This window comes from Zophobas morio, unplaced genomic scaffold (genome assembly GCF_036711695.1).
Source record: "Zophobas morio isolate AGI-343-1 ecotype UQ-CSIRO unplaced genomic scaffold, CSIRO_AGI_Zmor_V1 ptg000044l, whole genome shotgun sequence".
Lineage (NCBI taxonomy): Eukaryota > Metazoa > Arthropoda > Insecta > Coleoptera > Tenebrionidae > Zophobas > Zophobas morio.
Genome location: NW_026972149.1, coordinates 10,578,921 through 10,595,148, shown reverse-complemented (window position 1 = coordinate 10,595,148; position 16,228 = coordinate 10,578,921). Strand labels below are relative to the sequence as shown.

Sequence of the window (16,228 nt, the reverse complement as noted above, 5' to 3'; positions counted from 1 at the left end):
TTATTTTTTCCTTTGATCGTTCTTTTCCGTTGCCCCCAGGGCTTAATATTACAAAGTAGAGGATTCAAGGGAGTGTCGGTCTAGCATCAATTTAGTGAAGCATTACTTTCCGGTTCCCCTCCTTATCTGATACACTATTTCCTCCAATGAAAAAACAAATAATTGCTTCGTCGAATCGCCAAACAACTGATTCCAAATAAAGTAGCCGCACTACACGACAAACGTAGGGACCCCCTACAACTACAGTCACTAATGGGTCTTTACAGCGATTTTATAAATATTTATCTTTTTAAAATTCCCGCCAAGATGACGTCACGGGCCTAACGTGTGGCTTCATCTGCCGGACCTACCGCGTAGCGAATCTTGAATATTTAAATTTAAAAAATCGGACGTACAGTAAAGACCCATTAAAACTGGAAACACTACAAGCATGCACTGGTCATACTTTTCTACGTGCAAATAACATTTAAGGTGCCCCAAATCGGACTCAGAAATAGTTTATCCAAATTGGAGCAACCCGTGTTGACTAAACTGTAAACATATCAGTTTCATGCGTGAGTTGAGCAAGGATCAAAACGGGGTTAGGGTAAAAAATTATATGCGTCAGTTGACATGTTGTGGTCCTGAAAGCACGCTAGGACCGTTGATGCGTACTGTTGTCACATTATCAGGCCGGCAACGTTAAAAGCAAAATAAATAAAGCTCCCACGTTGGCCGTTAAACTTCTCTCCTGATTAGTGCAACTACAAGTTGGGGCCAGCCAGCATGTAGAACTATGAGAGAACAGAGAAATGGCAGACACTTATTGCCTCTGCAGAGGCTATTTATTGCTTATCGAGCTCTCGAGCAACACTCGAATTATTTAGCCCGCCAATCCTCACCGAACATTACTTATTACATCATTACGAGGTTATGTAAGTAACTACAAAAAAAAATTGCTAGATAATTCTCGATTTGAGGTGTTTAGGATTAAAATAATGATACGGTTTGGTGGATAACGGTCCAGTCAGTGTGAGCAATTTTGGGCTGCGGAGGAGTAATCTGACGAAATGTGACTGGAAAGCTCTGTTCGTTGAGGTTTGCTTTTCTTCGGCTGGCGTTTGAGTGTTGCGGTTTTCTAATTATAATGCGAGTACGTGGGTGTGGAGTCGACGTGCGCGAGCTTTCCGGTGAGATGGATTTTCTTTCGTAAATTTTAAATATTAGATAATGAGCGTGGACGTGATGAATTTTGGGGTTTAGTGTTTGACGTTCGGGTGTTGAATAATTCGAGTTAGCATTTACAAAAACCGTGGTAATAATTAAAGGGTGCTTGATGAAAAGTGTTTTGTTTTAGTGACGGAGGGAGATTTGAGCGGGGGTGTAGATCTTAGTTTAAGCGTAATGTTGGTGTATCGCGTTGTATATTTTCCTTTCAAGATTAGCAGGATTTGCAAGTGTTCATGTAGGGGGTGAAATGTATAATATAATGCCGGATTTTAAATGGATTAAGTGGAAAAGAAAAAATGCGGCTTCGGTATGATGTTCGGGTGTAATTTTTAATAAGCGACGAGTTGTGTGTGTGGAGATTGGGGAAGGAGTATGGGGGAGGGAAGTGATCGAGTAACGTTTTCGTTTGTAATTATTGGCGGTAATTTTGGGTTAAAACTGGCGTAGTTAGTAGGAAGTTAGGAAGTTATTTGCAAAATCTTGTAGTTTGAGTCCTTCTAAATTACAAAAAGTTATAAAAGTTGTTGAAAGCCCTTGAGGTTGAGCAGCATACAAGGTGGCTGTTGGCGGTAAAATATTAAAAGGCTTTTGATAAAATTGGGCAGCGTCAGGAGAAGGCAAATGAAATTGCTTGTCTACGGAGGGAATCATTCCAGAGGCAATCGACGTGCTGTCGTCTCATCATGAAGCAATTATTCCAATTACCGCTTTACAAGATATGCTCCACCCCACTTTACTGTTATCGGATAAATTATTGCCTTTCCTGCCTTCGATTTTTCACCTCGCACCTTTTCCAATTCCACGAGAAACTAACACTTTAATTTTATACCCTCTTTATAGTCAATTCTTTGGCAAAGTTTTACACAGATAACTCCATTCCTTTGTAGTTTTATAACTTCCAGCAATAAAAAAAGTACTACCGATGACAATTCAATCTTTTATCACAATAAAACGAAAAGCTTAACAGCACCGGAAGCACAAACCTTGAAATAACAACTAGTCGGGGAGCTTTTTTCCTCGAATTACCATATCAAAAGCTCCCTATTTTAAATATTATTAATGTTAGAGACTTCACTTTGATGAGTGGTCTATTCATCTGATTGTGTTGATGGATGAGCCCGTACCGATACCAAAACTTTCTCACTAAAACACGCCATAAAAAATTCACCGCAAATATTTCCACTAACGTCTCTGATACGTACGCGTCCTATAAATATTTTCACAACCCGTCTTAAAAATTCAGCACCGATTTTTCCCGCGACCTTCCTATTACAACGACTAAATTGTATTGAATATTTATGACGACATTATTTCCCATCATCTTCTCCAAGGACGAGCGCCGATGTCCTCAACGTCTTTTTTATTAAACTAATTAGCCGCCCTTGACTAAACAAAATTTCCAAAATGAATAATTTCGCCCTGGATCGGCGCACCTCCACAACAACGACAACTTCAAATATTACCACCAACACTCAAAAATTATAAATTTTCTGATAATCTTTATACAAGGTCTCTAGAATGTACAGAAACTGTTAATTATCTTGAGAACCAGTTGTACAAATCAAATGAAATTAGGTATAGTGGTACAAGAAGTTGTACTCTAATTACTATTACAGTCAAAATAATAAAAATTGCTCGATTCTTTTCGGTGAATGGATGAACCGACGTCAATAGCACCCCCCAATCCCTACGCCACGGGAACGCGTAATGAAGTACCAATGAAAGACAAAAAATAGAAAACTGGCCATTCGTCCGCTGGACTCAATTACTATATTTCCTTACCTTACGCTCGGGAAGTCAAAATTGTTTTGATTTGAATGAATTTGTTGCCTCCAAACAGGGACTACAATTATCGATACAGTCATAATCGGACAGGGTGTTCTAAATATTATTATTATAATTTTATTAAATAAAGACGGGCGTATTCTCACGTTTTCGATAAAGTGAGGTCATTTCATTTAAATAAAAATTGCTATGACGTCATATATATAGATAATACACAATGCGAGAGAAAAAAAAAACGAAAAGCTAAGTTTGGCATCAAACGCGCGATGTCCGGTCCGTATTTCTCACTACTAAAGCACGACCGGGATGTTTTACGTTAAAATGGTAAACTACTATTATACCGTGCATTATGTTTAGGCAAAAATTTGAACAGTTAGGTAAAAACTCAAAGCGGATTCGTAAACCACACCTATAGGAGCATATTGTTGTATAATAGTTAAATGAAATAAACATAAAATTTTTTGAAATGACGTCATCAAATTGGTGGTGAAGATGATTAGCAAAATTTTTGTTAATATTTAACCATCTACATGACACTTTTAAGTAGTATATATGCAGGGCTGAAGTCAACGGTCACGTGACACGTGTCTTGGGACTTGCCTTGCTGGTTGCGGACCACCGGCGCTCGAATCTCGGTTATGTTTTTTTTGACGGTAGATGTCGCCTCGAAGTAGTTTTGGATAGTGCTTGGAATTCTAGTTGTAGATGCGTGCTTTGACAGCAACAATCGGTCTAGCAGTTTCGGAGATTATGTGTCTAATAAAAATGGATACAGACAGACAGACAAACGGAAACGGGAGACTACTTTTTCATTCTCTAGGGGTCATGAAACGTCGAGAAAATATAAAAAAGTGGCAATTCGTCTGATGGATTCGATTACTATACTTCCTTAGCTTACACTCGGGAAGTAAAAATGACACAAAAGCGCCGCGCGACAGAGACGAACATGATACGTATTAGTATTGTTACGTTGGACGGGTGTTTAAGATCGGCGTGGGTTAAACTCAACAACTTATTCCTTAATAACTCGAATTTACACGACACAGAGATTATGTACAAAATAATTCCGCCTGGAAACCTATTTCTCGAAACGCCTCCGTCACCGCTTCTAGACTTGTCTGGAGCACCCATTCGCGACATCTGCTTCCAGGTTCTTCTCCGGGTACCGTCACCGACAATGAGTCATCATCTCCGTACATACTAGAACCCATAGGCATCGTACCGGGGCGACGTATGGGTTTATTTCGTAACAGTATAATATAACGAGACGACAAATACTTAATTATTTCGGCTGTTTGTGTTTGAGATAAATGTTTATTCATTATTATAAGCAAAACTGGACTACGGTTTGTTGAGATTTAGCTTAAGCGTCTACCGCAAACCAATAATTTTATTTATTAACTTTATGTGCATAGAAAGAAACAACAATTAAATTTCGCCGTGGAATGAACAAATTAATAAATAACTAATTGTTGCTATTTTAATAATCTCATGTTATCATAATTAAATCATAATAAAAAATTAAAATTTCACATGTTTTTTTGCATAAATAAATATCTATGAAATATTTTAAATATGTGTTGAATATAATTCCTGCAATGACTATATAAATGGCTCGTTGATTCAATCAATAGTTTTGTCGCCATTGTTTGTGAAAATAAACTTTCCATTGTAATTTTAATAAACATTGTAGTTACATTTTTGCGGCCTGCATCCCAAAATCACGCCATATTGATCAGTATATACCGAGTATTCATTCATTACGACTATATAAAAAAGTAACGGTTACAATTTTCCACTGGGAAATGAAAGACATCGACACATATACCACAATACAAAGTAAATTAAGCCATTAAGTGGCAAAGAAAGTTTAAAATAAAAAAAATTGCAAAAAGTGGTTTGAGGTTTCGCCTCAATCGTGCGGTAAACAACAGCAAGTATTTCAAATGTTGCTTGGAGCACAAAAAGTGTCAGTTTATGTTGTCAAAGTCCGATACCTTTTGTGTGTCGGTGCTAAAAGCGGGCTCGTTTTTGTCGCGTGACGTGTAATTTGAGTTTTGAGTGGTATCCGCTCAAGGGCTTGAAGTTCGATTCACAAAGACTTGTTACGATAATTGATTACGCTGCCTCTGGCTGCTTAAAAGTGTAAAAGCGTAAAATTTTTCTGTTTTATGTATATAACTGAATTTAGCATATGTGGCAAAGCGCGTGTTTCGACTTAATTAAGTTGCTTAGTGCAAATTTGTCGATGATGCATGTGGAATGAACTAGTTAAACTACAAAACTAACAATGTTACGGGTAATGTGACGAAGTTAAATTTTGATCGGAGTTTAATAAAGCATTGATTCGGTTGTGAGTTAGTGAAAATGAATGAATTAGAACCAGGTTATTGATCATGAACGGTGGCAAGTAGCCGACCAACAAATAAACAGAAGCTATCGATTTAGAGTTATAGGTGGAATCCTGTAACTAACGTGAATCAAAATAAACTGATTACAAGTAGTAGATAATTATTGCGGAATTTGTGCAATATTTTGAGTATAAAAAGTGCGATTGAAACGAAGACGAATAATTGAAGCCGATTCGAAGCTGTCACATGTTAATTATATTAGGATAAGGGGTGAAGAGGGCGGCACTCAGGTGGACTTTTCTAAAAATACCCCCCACACACGAAACTGTTTGCCAACTATTGATTTAGTCGGCAGTGTTGCGTCCAGAATCCTATGATTTTTATGCAAGTCTTTTATAACTCGTACGGTTCAAATGAGCGGAAAAACGCCGACTTGAACCAACAAGCGACACAAAAAACGTTATGGCGATATGTATAAATTTACAAGCTCTAAATAGCCGCATTTAAAAGTGGGTTATCTTAAAAATGTGTCATGTTTTTGTTCAAAAATTTATAGACGAAGATAAAATTCATTGTCAGGCCGCACACGTAAAGCGTGCATACTAACAACCATCCACAGGGCCGTCCCAATAATTAAATAAACAACTCGGGGGAAAAATTAATTGCCCCACAACTATCAAAGCCCCATTCATTCACTTTCAACTCCTTTATTCATACCTGCGTTGTTCCCTCTTGTGTAACATCAATAAGTCTAAATATTAGATCAGGACGACCTAATTTATGCCGCTCATTATACTACCCCGATGTGTTGCGCTATTTATTTTACGACCATTTTTATTGTATCTGATTCAACATTCCCATATTTAGTTCCTGTCGTCGCGGTATAATAGCGGCACGCTTTGGGTTATTTTCGAACTCGACGTTTTAACACATCTGTATGCTTTAGCTCCCCTCGGTCTGTAAACGATTCTGATTTATGCAGACTTAGATGTACGTTTACTCATTTACAACCGACATCGCCAGAGGAGTTTTGCGCTCAAGTGCTTGTGTAAATTCTCGAATTTCTCATTTTTAAAAAATTTCTTCTGTTTCTCGCTTTGTAGATTTTTGACTTTTTCGTTTATTTTGGTTAGAACGAGGAAGAGAAAGAGAATTGATAATATCTTCAAAGTGTATTTTTGGCTTCTGGTTTTCCAGATGGCCAATCCGGGGCTCGCTGCACCTCACTTCTGAAACATATACATCGGGGAAACATTCATTATTCGGACAAACAGATAAAGATGTTGTTTTTCCACAAAGCCACGGGATGATTTTGCGTTCATTTGAATTTCGTATATACGTGAGTTAAAAAAGGAATATCAGTGGGAGTTTTAGACAGCGCTGTGCTGTCTTGTACATGCTTTTTGTGTTTGTACTCAAATTCAAAATAAATTACGTTTAAATAACAAAGCGGTTTTACATTTTGCGCTTTTTAAAAAATGGTGTTTGTTTTAGCATCATAGAAGTGGCATCTGCGTACCCGAAGCGTTCATTTGAGGTACTTTGCTGTTTTCCTAAATTCTGTAAAAGAACAGAATGTCTAATTAAAGTGCTTTTAAGTGAGTTTGAAATTTATTGCGCGAGCAATAAAGTAAAATGGACAAATTTAGCTTAGTATTAAGTTCACGATTAGTTCATTAGGTATTTCAGAATTTCGTTAGAACTGGGATTAAACTAAAATTGTTGACATGATTATTAAACAAAATACAGCGCGAGTGATTTCTCCCCTCTCGAAAGTTGGAGTTAATTGGAAAATGGAGAAAGCGCTTTAGTCACATTTAGATTTTATGCCGGAATTTTCCAGACGATATAAAGCGAATTCGACGATCAAAATCAAAATGCATTCGAGAATGCACGCTGTCACTGTCAAAGCGCACTGTTGCCTAGAAGACAAAATTCCCTCGGCATGGTTTCGTGGTTCCACCATCTATTCCACTGCGGTTGCACGCAAGTAATGGTTAATGGTTGAACGCCTCAGAGGCTGAGGGAAGTCAACTGACATCCCACAAAACATTCGCCAACATCCAATTTGCATTTTACCAGCCTACGACTAATCCCTCTGGCCCTTTAATAACAAATGTTAAATTTCTAAGAGTTATTTCAACTTAAATTGTTACACCGAGAATTTTTAAAATACCACCGCATCGGAATATTTCTTACGAAACTTTCTCTCCATCAGAGGGTGTTTAAAAACAGCACGATTCTAATGCGGTGTTTAAAAGAACGTCGGATCACGTTATTATTAATTAAAAATTTCAACTCGAAAAGTTGTTTCTTTAGGACAATTTGTTTAAGGACCGTGGGGAGTCATTTTGTAATTAATTAGCTAAGAATTTTTTACCACCTAACAAATATTTATTTCTAATTGCACCCGACCTTTAATATCTTTAAAACTCGGAACCAGTTACTTTAACAAATTGCCAATCCATATAAACACACTCGAGACTCCAGCCGCTGAGAAAATGCATGCCGCTGCAATCCGTGCACGAAACCACAAAGTTTTTGCCCATAACGTCGTACCAAATCTGCACCCTTAACCCTCCCAGTTCTGAGGTAAACGATACAATTTTATATAAACCGCTCGAGCTGAAAGCGGACTCGTTTTTGCGTGTGACGTCACAGCGTTGTTATTTCATGGATTTTTCGATCGTCACGTCCCGTGTAAATTAACAACGTGGTAAGTTTTAATCAGGTGAGTATCAAGAGGTTCTCGGGGCGATTAATACCGTAATAAAATGCATCGATGCCTGATGTGATAAACTACGGCTGGTAGATCTGCCGCTAAAACCATTGGGTTATGCATAATGAAACGTTAATATGTCAGGTATTTCCCCGGGCACTTTATATTATCTAATTATTACATACATGGTATTGTATGGATCTTGAACAATGAAATGCGTGGTCAAATGGCTGGCTTAATTTAACAAAGCAAGTGTTATCGGTAATTTTTGAGTGTGCTCATCGAGTGAGATCTGTGTCGTGATTTTTTGGGCAATTTAGGGTGATTTATGGCCTTTAATATCAAGAATTAGAGATCTATTAAAGCAGAAGTAAGTATTGACTTGAATGTGGGTTTGTCACAAAGGTTGGACTCGCCACTACGTCACAAGCTCTAATTGTATAATTGCGAAGTGTCAAATTTAAACGAAACGACAACTGTTGAATAGAATGTGACTGGACGTATCGGCGTCATAAATTTTGTCTGCTCGGTGAAATAAACACAAAAAAGAGAACTTCGAATATAAGTTGAAAGGCGCACGCAACTGTTATATATGTAAATTTAAGGCCAATAAAGATAAGTTTAACGCAGAGATTTCCATCGTTAATTTTTAGTATTAGTTGCTTGGTAAAAAGGTTAAAAATTGGATAGTTGTTGTAAAGCGTGTCTAAACCCGCAAGCGTCGGGTCACCATATTGTAGAATATGAGCAACGACGAAGATTAATGTGTGGAATTTTGGAAGCGAAAATTCTCTCCAACTAATGTATTTAGTAATCTGGGCGAAAATCTCGTTGTTAAGATTATCGCGTTAATCGACGGGGTGCCCAGTTTTTAGAAAATACTCGTAAAAAATACGATGGAAAATTATGACTGGATGAATTAGCTTTCTTGTGAAACTATTAACAATACTGCAAGATGCGATGCACCTCAAGAGATCTTAGATCATTTCTCGGTGCGATGTAACGTGATTCAAGTTAACCTGAGTGCGCTTGTTAGTTCCGTGTTTATTCAGTATTTAGCGACAATTCTATAATCCATTCAGTGGAAATCTCGCGCATACGGATTCTCCGAGGGATTCACAAGTGAGGAGCAATATTAAAGGATTTCTAACATGTCGAGTCGGATGACGCTTCCCGCAGACTAAGCAGTCATTATAAATGAGCCTCAGGGTGCGGAAAAGTGTCCATTAATCGAAGACTTTGTTTGCTTCGTGTTTTATCTTTGAGTCTGCCTCTACCTGGAGCTAACTAATGACAAGAGTAACATAATCTGTCGTTTCCGCAACACAAAGCATCATAATACGTCAGTCGTACCCGTAAATGTTGCAATTTGGCGTTTCTATAATCGAGCGTTGTCATTTAACGCCGAACAAGAGACCTCGACAAAAATCTTCATCTAATTTTTCCTCCTCATACATATTTCATGTTGAAGCATTTACAAAATCATTAATCAAGTTATCTGTTGTTAAAAGACTTTTTTGAATGAAATCAAAAAAGCCCCCCCACATTAAACACAATTCATTTTTTGCCGCCCTAAACGAAGTATTGATTTTAAAATTAATTTTGAAACATCCGTAATTAGGTTAAAATCAGCCGAAAGTTTTCCATCCATTTTGTTACGAGCAGAGGGGCCTCTAACGTTGTTTTGGAATTTCGCATTACCAGCCAAAGTAATGTAACCAATAAAACTAGAGAAATAAATAAAACGCGCCTAAAACGGAGCGAACCGCTACCCTGCAACCCTGACATGTAATATACTTTAATATACTCTTCACATCGCTTACTTTCAATTTGTATCTCAAACACGCGAATTATATTATTCCGTTACAGTTCTAATTGTAATTAAGTATTAACGAGTCGCAAAGTGCCCCCTCTTCTACTAAAAGAGCAAAAAATTAAAATTAAAGAGACAAATAATGTCGCGGCTTTCGCAGAAAATTAAAGAATTAAAAAGTAATAACCGTTACAATAGCCGAACCCGTAAAACCGGTCTGACGAGTATCGTAGTGGGGGTACACTTTCTACTCAGGTATATAAGTGAAACGACACAAAGCACGACCAGACGAGATATTGTGTGTCACAACAGAATCGCCGTATTATAAAAATCAGACTGTAGAGGATAATATGATCGACTGTATCTACGTCCTCTTCTTCGTCGTTTTATGGCCATCGAAAGAGAGGTTCTTTGGCTCTTTGCCAGTAGCCCACCGAACCAGTAAATATTATATCCGTCCAGAATTAGAAATGGTGCATCCGACGGCGAACATGGCTGACGTTCGCGCTCCTTCACTAAGTCCGCGCTGACACATTTTAAACGAATTATTTCGCAGCTAAGCTTACGTATTTCGGCAGATTAAAAAATAACGGCCTTTCTCTGAATTTTAACAAGGCACGGACGTGATTAAAAATGTTACGGTTTAATCGCGTTCTATTATTTTGATGATGCATGTGTGAAAGGTGGTTATTTGTGCACAATTAATGGCGCAGTCGGTAGGACCACAACAAACGTAATGTGAAAAATACAAGCCGCGCTTGTCCACAACAAACCAAATTATGATGGGATTGATATTTTATCAAAATTTTGTTTCGCAAAAAAAGAAACTCATTACGTAGTCGAATCTAAAACGTAACTAAAATTCTTAACGTTGTTCCAGATCTACAAACCTCGCAGAAATAAATTTTAATAAAATTACAGTTTGCAACAAAATCGAAGTTTCGCAAGTGATTCGTACTCCCATATCAATAAAGTAAAATCTTAATATGTATTTTACCTTCAAGTTTTGATGTATTTTTAAGGGTAGTAGTCACGAATATTTATTGCTTTTTTCATGACTATATAAAAATCTATTCCTTGTCGTAAAAATATATTCGCTGTACTAAAAAGTGGACTACGGGTTTTGACTAGCAATTTTAATCCTCTTTTAAAGCTTAATGCCGCTTTTATTACAATTTTTACTTGTGCCAAAACAGAGTAATTAAACCTGAATGATTAAACCGGATACAATAACTAAATATAAAAGACAACGAGAAAACCAAATGTCAAAAATATAACAACACACTAAAACAACTTACGTAAACTCTCCGTTTTCGATATAAATTATTTATTTTATTCCTCTTGATTTTCTGTTTTATGTAAATATGAAATTTTACGATGCTATTAAATTTTTTAGAGCTCCTTGGAGGAGCGTAATTATAAACAATAATGTCGACCTATATCAAGATTTCGTTAATGTAATATACATGTTTGAGCGACCTTTACTCTTGGATAGGTGGAAATTTCACTGATTCTCGTTTTTCTCCACATACATGTGTCATGCGTTCTTATTCCACCCTTCGTCGCTGAACTTCATACTTCAGTAGCGCAGCGCCGAGATGCTATGGGAAAAACCAGACTCTCATTCGTAAAACTCGGAAATTGTGAGAGGAATAACAAGAGGGAAAGAATGAGAGCGTAGTCATGCTTTAGTAAGTCTATTCGTTGTCAGTGTTTATGCAACTAAGCTTCCTATATCGTCCATCTCTGTCGCACTTTCCACCTCCACACGAACGGGCTAAATTATGGCGTCGCGACGCGCGTTCGCGAAAGCATCGCGCCATCGACACGCCACTTCGAGGGCCCTAAAATCGTGACTCGGACAGCGCGAGGGAGCGAGATGGCTTAATCATATTTTAGTATTACAAAACTGAGGCGATGGTACAGGCAGTTAGGATTTGAGTCCGCTACATTTTGTTGTGTTGGTTGTAAAACGAAGGAAGCGCGTCTGCTGCGTTTTTACTTTCGTCGAGTGATTTTTAATTAGTCTTTTAGCGATTGTTTAAAAGTAGCGAGTGCAGCTCGATGTTCGGGTCGAGTTGAGTTAAAAGGGGCGTTTTGTACAAATGCTGGCAGCCCCGCCCTGTGCATTGGCTATCATTGAGAGTCAATTCAGTTAATGCTTGGCAGTAACACAAATAAGAGTTTCCGGAAATTGCAAAATTGAGTTACGTAAGATGGTGGAGCGTGTCGGGGAGGATTTAATTAAAAACAAAATCAAAAATTAATCAGCGTTCTGATGGGCTAGGGTGAAATAAAATTTGTTTTTATTTGCCGTTGGAAAGTTTGCCGGAATCAGTGGGTTTCAGTGTCTGCGTTATTTAAGTTGAAATAATGCAGTAGGTAAAATTCGCATAATTTGCGGATTAGGGGTTGAAATATGCAAAAATAACTCACCTAATTCCGGGCCACAAACTCTTGGAATAATTTCGAGAATGGCTGAACAGGAGGCGTCATCGAAGCAGAGTTGGCGCGCAACTAGACAGTTTAAAGTGGCGCCCCCATTTTTTATGTTTGGACCTGAAACAAGCATTAGAAATGTATAAATTTCGAGAGGGTTCATTGATAAGCAGTTTGGGGGTGGTTCGTTATTTCCAAATGACGATGTCGACGTCGAGTCTAATGATCCGTTAACTATAGAGCGGCTTAACTTCCAACTTGCTCAACATTTTCATAATTCCTATTTACATCACTTTATGCGCTTTATGACGTCTTTTTACCCAAACAAATTCGCTATACGTTGCGGCCGATTTTGACGCGTGACACGAACTAGAAAACTCAATTACAGCGCATATTTATAATCGAATACTCTAGACTGCGTCACCCTTTTTGTCGACTACAACTCTTCGTCTTCTTTTTAAATAAATCATTATCACTCAGATTACAAAACTTTCCGGATCGATCCGCGCCCGCAAACACTCCCTCTCCGGTTCCAAATCCTTCCGACTAGCAAATATGTACAAAGGATGTACCGACTATTTCAATGGTTTTAGACCTGGTCAGCTTTCATACGCGGTTATTGCAGAGGGCAGAGTATGAAATAGCCTCAGGAACTGCCGCTGCTGCACCAAGACCACATCATACGCCGAAGCTGCGAACACTAGAGCAAACCACCTCAAAACTGCCACTAAATTAATTAACAACTCTAATTTCAACCACTCATTTAAACATTTGTTCTGTTTCATCCAGAACAAACCGACCGCAGCCTAAACGATGAATAAGTTATCGGCGCCTTAACCGGAAATGACAAATTTCATAGCTAAATGCTTTCTACGAAAGCGCAATAAAAGCGCAAACGTAATATTTAATAAACCCACAGCGGGTCGTCACACATTCTTCACTCATGTAATAGACGTGCCCATTCCTTATTACGATATCACGACAAATGGCGCAGTCGGTAGGATCATCGTGCTTAGTGTCATACTTTGATTAACATTCCGCGTATCCGAGGCAGCCAGCCATTTATGCGGGAATTGGCTCGAGTATTTCGCCTCGAGTTGTTTACAAATAATATTAAAAATATGGTTCATGATTCGACGCATAAATTAAGTAATTAAGAAATTGGAGTGTAAATAAATTTCAAATGGAAATTTGTATGTAAGTTGAGAAAAAACAGAGGGAAGTTCATTTTTATTACCCACTTCTTTGAGATTCAAATTGCTCGAAGCTATTCTTTGAAGAAAAGGAGGTCTACGCGGAAAAGAAAAGTTGACTGTGAGAAGAGAAAGACTTAGACAATAATGTCACCTGCTGATGGATCTGAACAATTGCATAATACAAAATCTCTTACGAGATACTGAAATAATGCAAGTTTTTCTCGAGCGTCTTATGCGAACTTTGCAGTCGGAGGAATAAAGTTTCTCCGCGGGAACGGCGGTTAAAATTTAAAATATACCCCACACCTAGGCCTTTGATCATTTTAAAACTCATATATCTATTTCAAGTCGGTTTTTTGCTCAAGGCCCGACGTACAAATGTAATTCCAAATGCCTGGATCGTCTTGTTACAAGGAATGTTTCATTTTTATACCGGCTTAACTGTAGAGTGCTGTTACGCATTTGAAAATACTATAAATCTCATAGTTCCTGACTTACCAACTTTATATTTCTTCTGAGCGCTGTAATTTATTTTTATATCGGCTGATAGCTTCGATTTTCCCTTTATGATGATGTATGACACTTTCATAACATTTTTAAAGTAACTGTCTTCTGGAACAACACCAGATTCCGAAACATACTAATTTCCCTTTTACCTTCCAAACCGGAAAAAATAACAACAAAGCCACAACGAAGGCCAATTTACATCAAGTAACGTTTGTTCAACTTGTGCAAACATTAATTAATGCATACTTACAACATTGGTTATATTATTCTTCCTCAAATCAGAAAAACACAGGCGTTCCTTAAAAATTTATGGCAAGCGGGTTTTGAGGTAATGTGCTCTACTTCGCCCGAAGACAAATCTAATTCGATTTGTCAGGACCAATGTACAAAGTTGCTGATTTATGCTCGTTATTTCTTCTAAGTTACAAATACTGATAAAATTGGACTTATAATAGTTACGTCCGTGTTATACACGCCAAATCCTGGAGCCGCTCACATCCAAGATGGCCGAATTGAATTTTTATCTTGACTATCACAAATAGTCAGTGATAAATCGTACGACCTAAACGGAGTAGCGAGCTTCGTTCCCACCCAGTAGCGGCTCGCCGTGTTCGATACATTGTGCTATAGGAATTATATAACGCTCATTTAAGTGTCTATAGTAAACAACGCCATAATCGATATATTTGTGTATATTTTGGGAGTGGTTCGAAGCGGCTCGCTTTCATGCACGCCATACAGCTATATCCAGATATCTCCCCAGAGCAGTTAACTGTAACGGCAATGGTCTATCTGGACCACTAAAAATGACAGCATTTCATCCGTCATTCCTGGAGAACTGTAAAATAATAATTGTACTCTCAGACGTTCCGAAACCATGAGTAGGTTCTCGGTTCGTGTGAGACAGAGACGGAAGATCGTGTTTTACTACGTACCAATAGGTCGAACGCCAAGCTCCTTTTTTATTCTTCATTTAGAGTCCGTATTTGTTAGAAGTAAGGAATAAGGAGTCTGCACTTCACAACCTATATAGTGAAATAATGAGTCGTTTTATATTAAGTTAATGGGTCGCAATCTTGACGACTAGGGGTGCTATCAGTATCTAGTAACACATTTATTACTTCCGAAGGTTTTTTATTGGGCTATTACTTGGCAGAGCAAGTTTAGTAGTCTGGTTTATTCAGATGTACGTTTTATTATCAGAAGAGACTGCTGGATCCACTTAAAATAACTGTCAGCTTTAAAATTTATTTGTTACATCTGTGATATATAAATATATCATGCGGAGGAGCAATATTTCAAATATGGCGCAAACCCGGTTACCTAACTTGGTTAACGATCATATATCTAATCGTGTTTTGATGTTAGTTTAATTGTTGTGTTCGACCTACGTTTGGCGAAGGGGTTTGGTTGTCAGTGTTGCACAGCGAGTAGAACACCCATTAAAATATGCATTATTTACGTAGAGGTCGGCAGAGTGTGGTGCGGTATTTGTTGAGTTAAATTTGAGGTTAATTAAAGTAAAACTTGCGGCGAAGTGGTGCGGCTTATTTATAATCGCATTGTGCAAATGCAGACCACTTAAAAGTGACTCGACGAAGTCGGCGGTTAAGAAGCGAAGCGCGAAACTGTGAAAAGGAGACGAAACCGGTAGACGAAAGTCACTAATAATTATCGGATGTCTCACCCTCATTAATCATAAGTCGCAGGCATCCGGGTGCAGCATCGCGATGTTTAGCCTCTGATTCTGAATAATTGCTTTATGTTCCGTGAAATTGATTGTGATCCCGTAAGCGGCCGAATCATCGAATGGGTGAAAAAACACGACTAGATTGGATGGTCGATGGGTAATTGGGGGTGCAAGAGAGAGTTGAGGGATGAGTTATCCCCTTCATAATGACAGGAAGCGAGTCGACTTGGATCAAGAGAAGTCGGGGGCCACGGGCGGTAATCTAACGGCCATTTAGACGGTCTCCTTATCATGGCATGTGGCCTCGTTCATCATGTTCTAAGGCACGTTCTGCGATGCGAGGCCGCGTGGCTGGGACTGACGTCGCACCGGGAAGCTAAAATGCCCCGCAGACACTTTATTTCATCCACCGCCCAAAAGAGCGGAGGCACACAACATCCGCTCCATGCCACCACCGAGGGCCATGCAAATTTTTCTAATTGATTATCATTTTACCTGTCAAAAGTATACCCCGCAGGG

The 16,228-nt window shown here is 38.4% G+C and overlaps 1 protein-coding gene across 3 annotated transcripts in view; it reads right to left on the bottom strand.

Moving 5' to 3' along the window:
* The window catches only part of LOC135141921 (uncharacterized), a 118,488-nt gene that overhangs the window by 43,645 nt on the left and 58,615 nt on the right, over positions 1 to 16,228 (bottom strand). For all 3 annotated transcript variants that reach the window (XM_064073516.1, XM_064073515.1, XM_064073518.1), the window contains exon 2: positions 12,314 to 12,436. In XM_064073516.1, the coding sequence (XP_063929586.1) occupies positions 12,314 to 12,436 (123 nt within the window). The remainder of the gene's footprint in view (positions 1 to 12,313; positions 12,437 to 16,228) is intronic.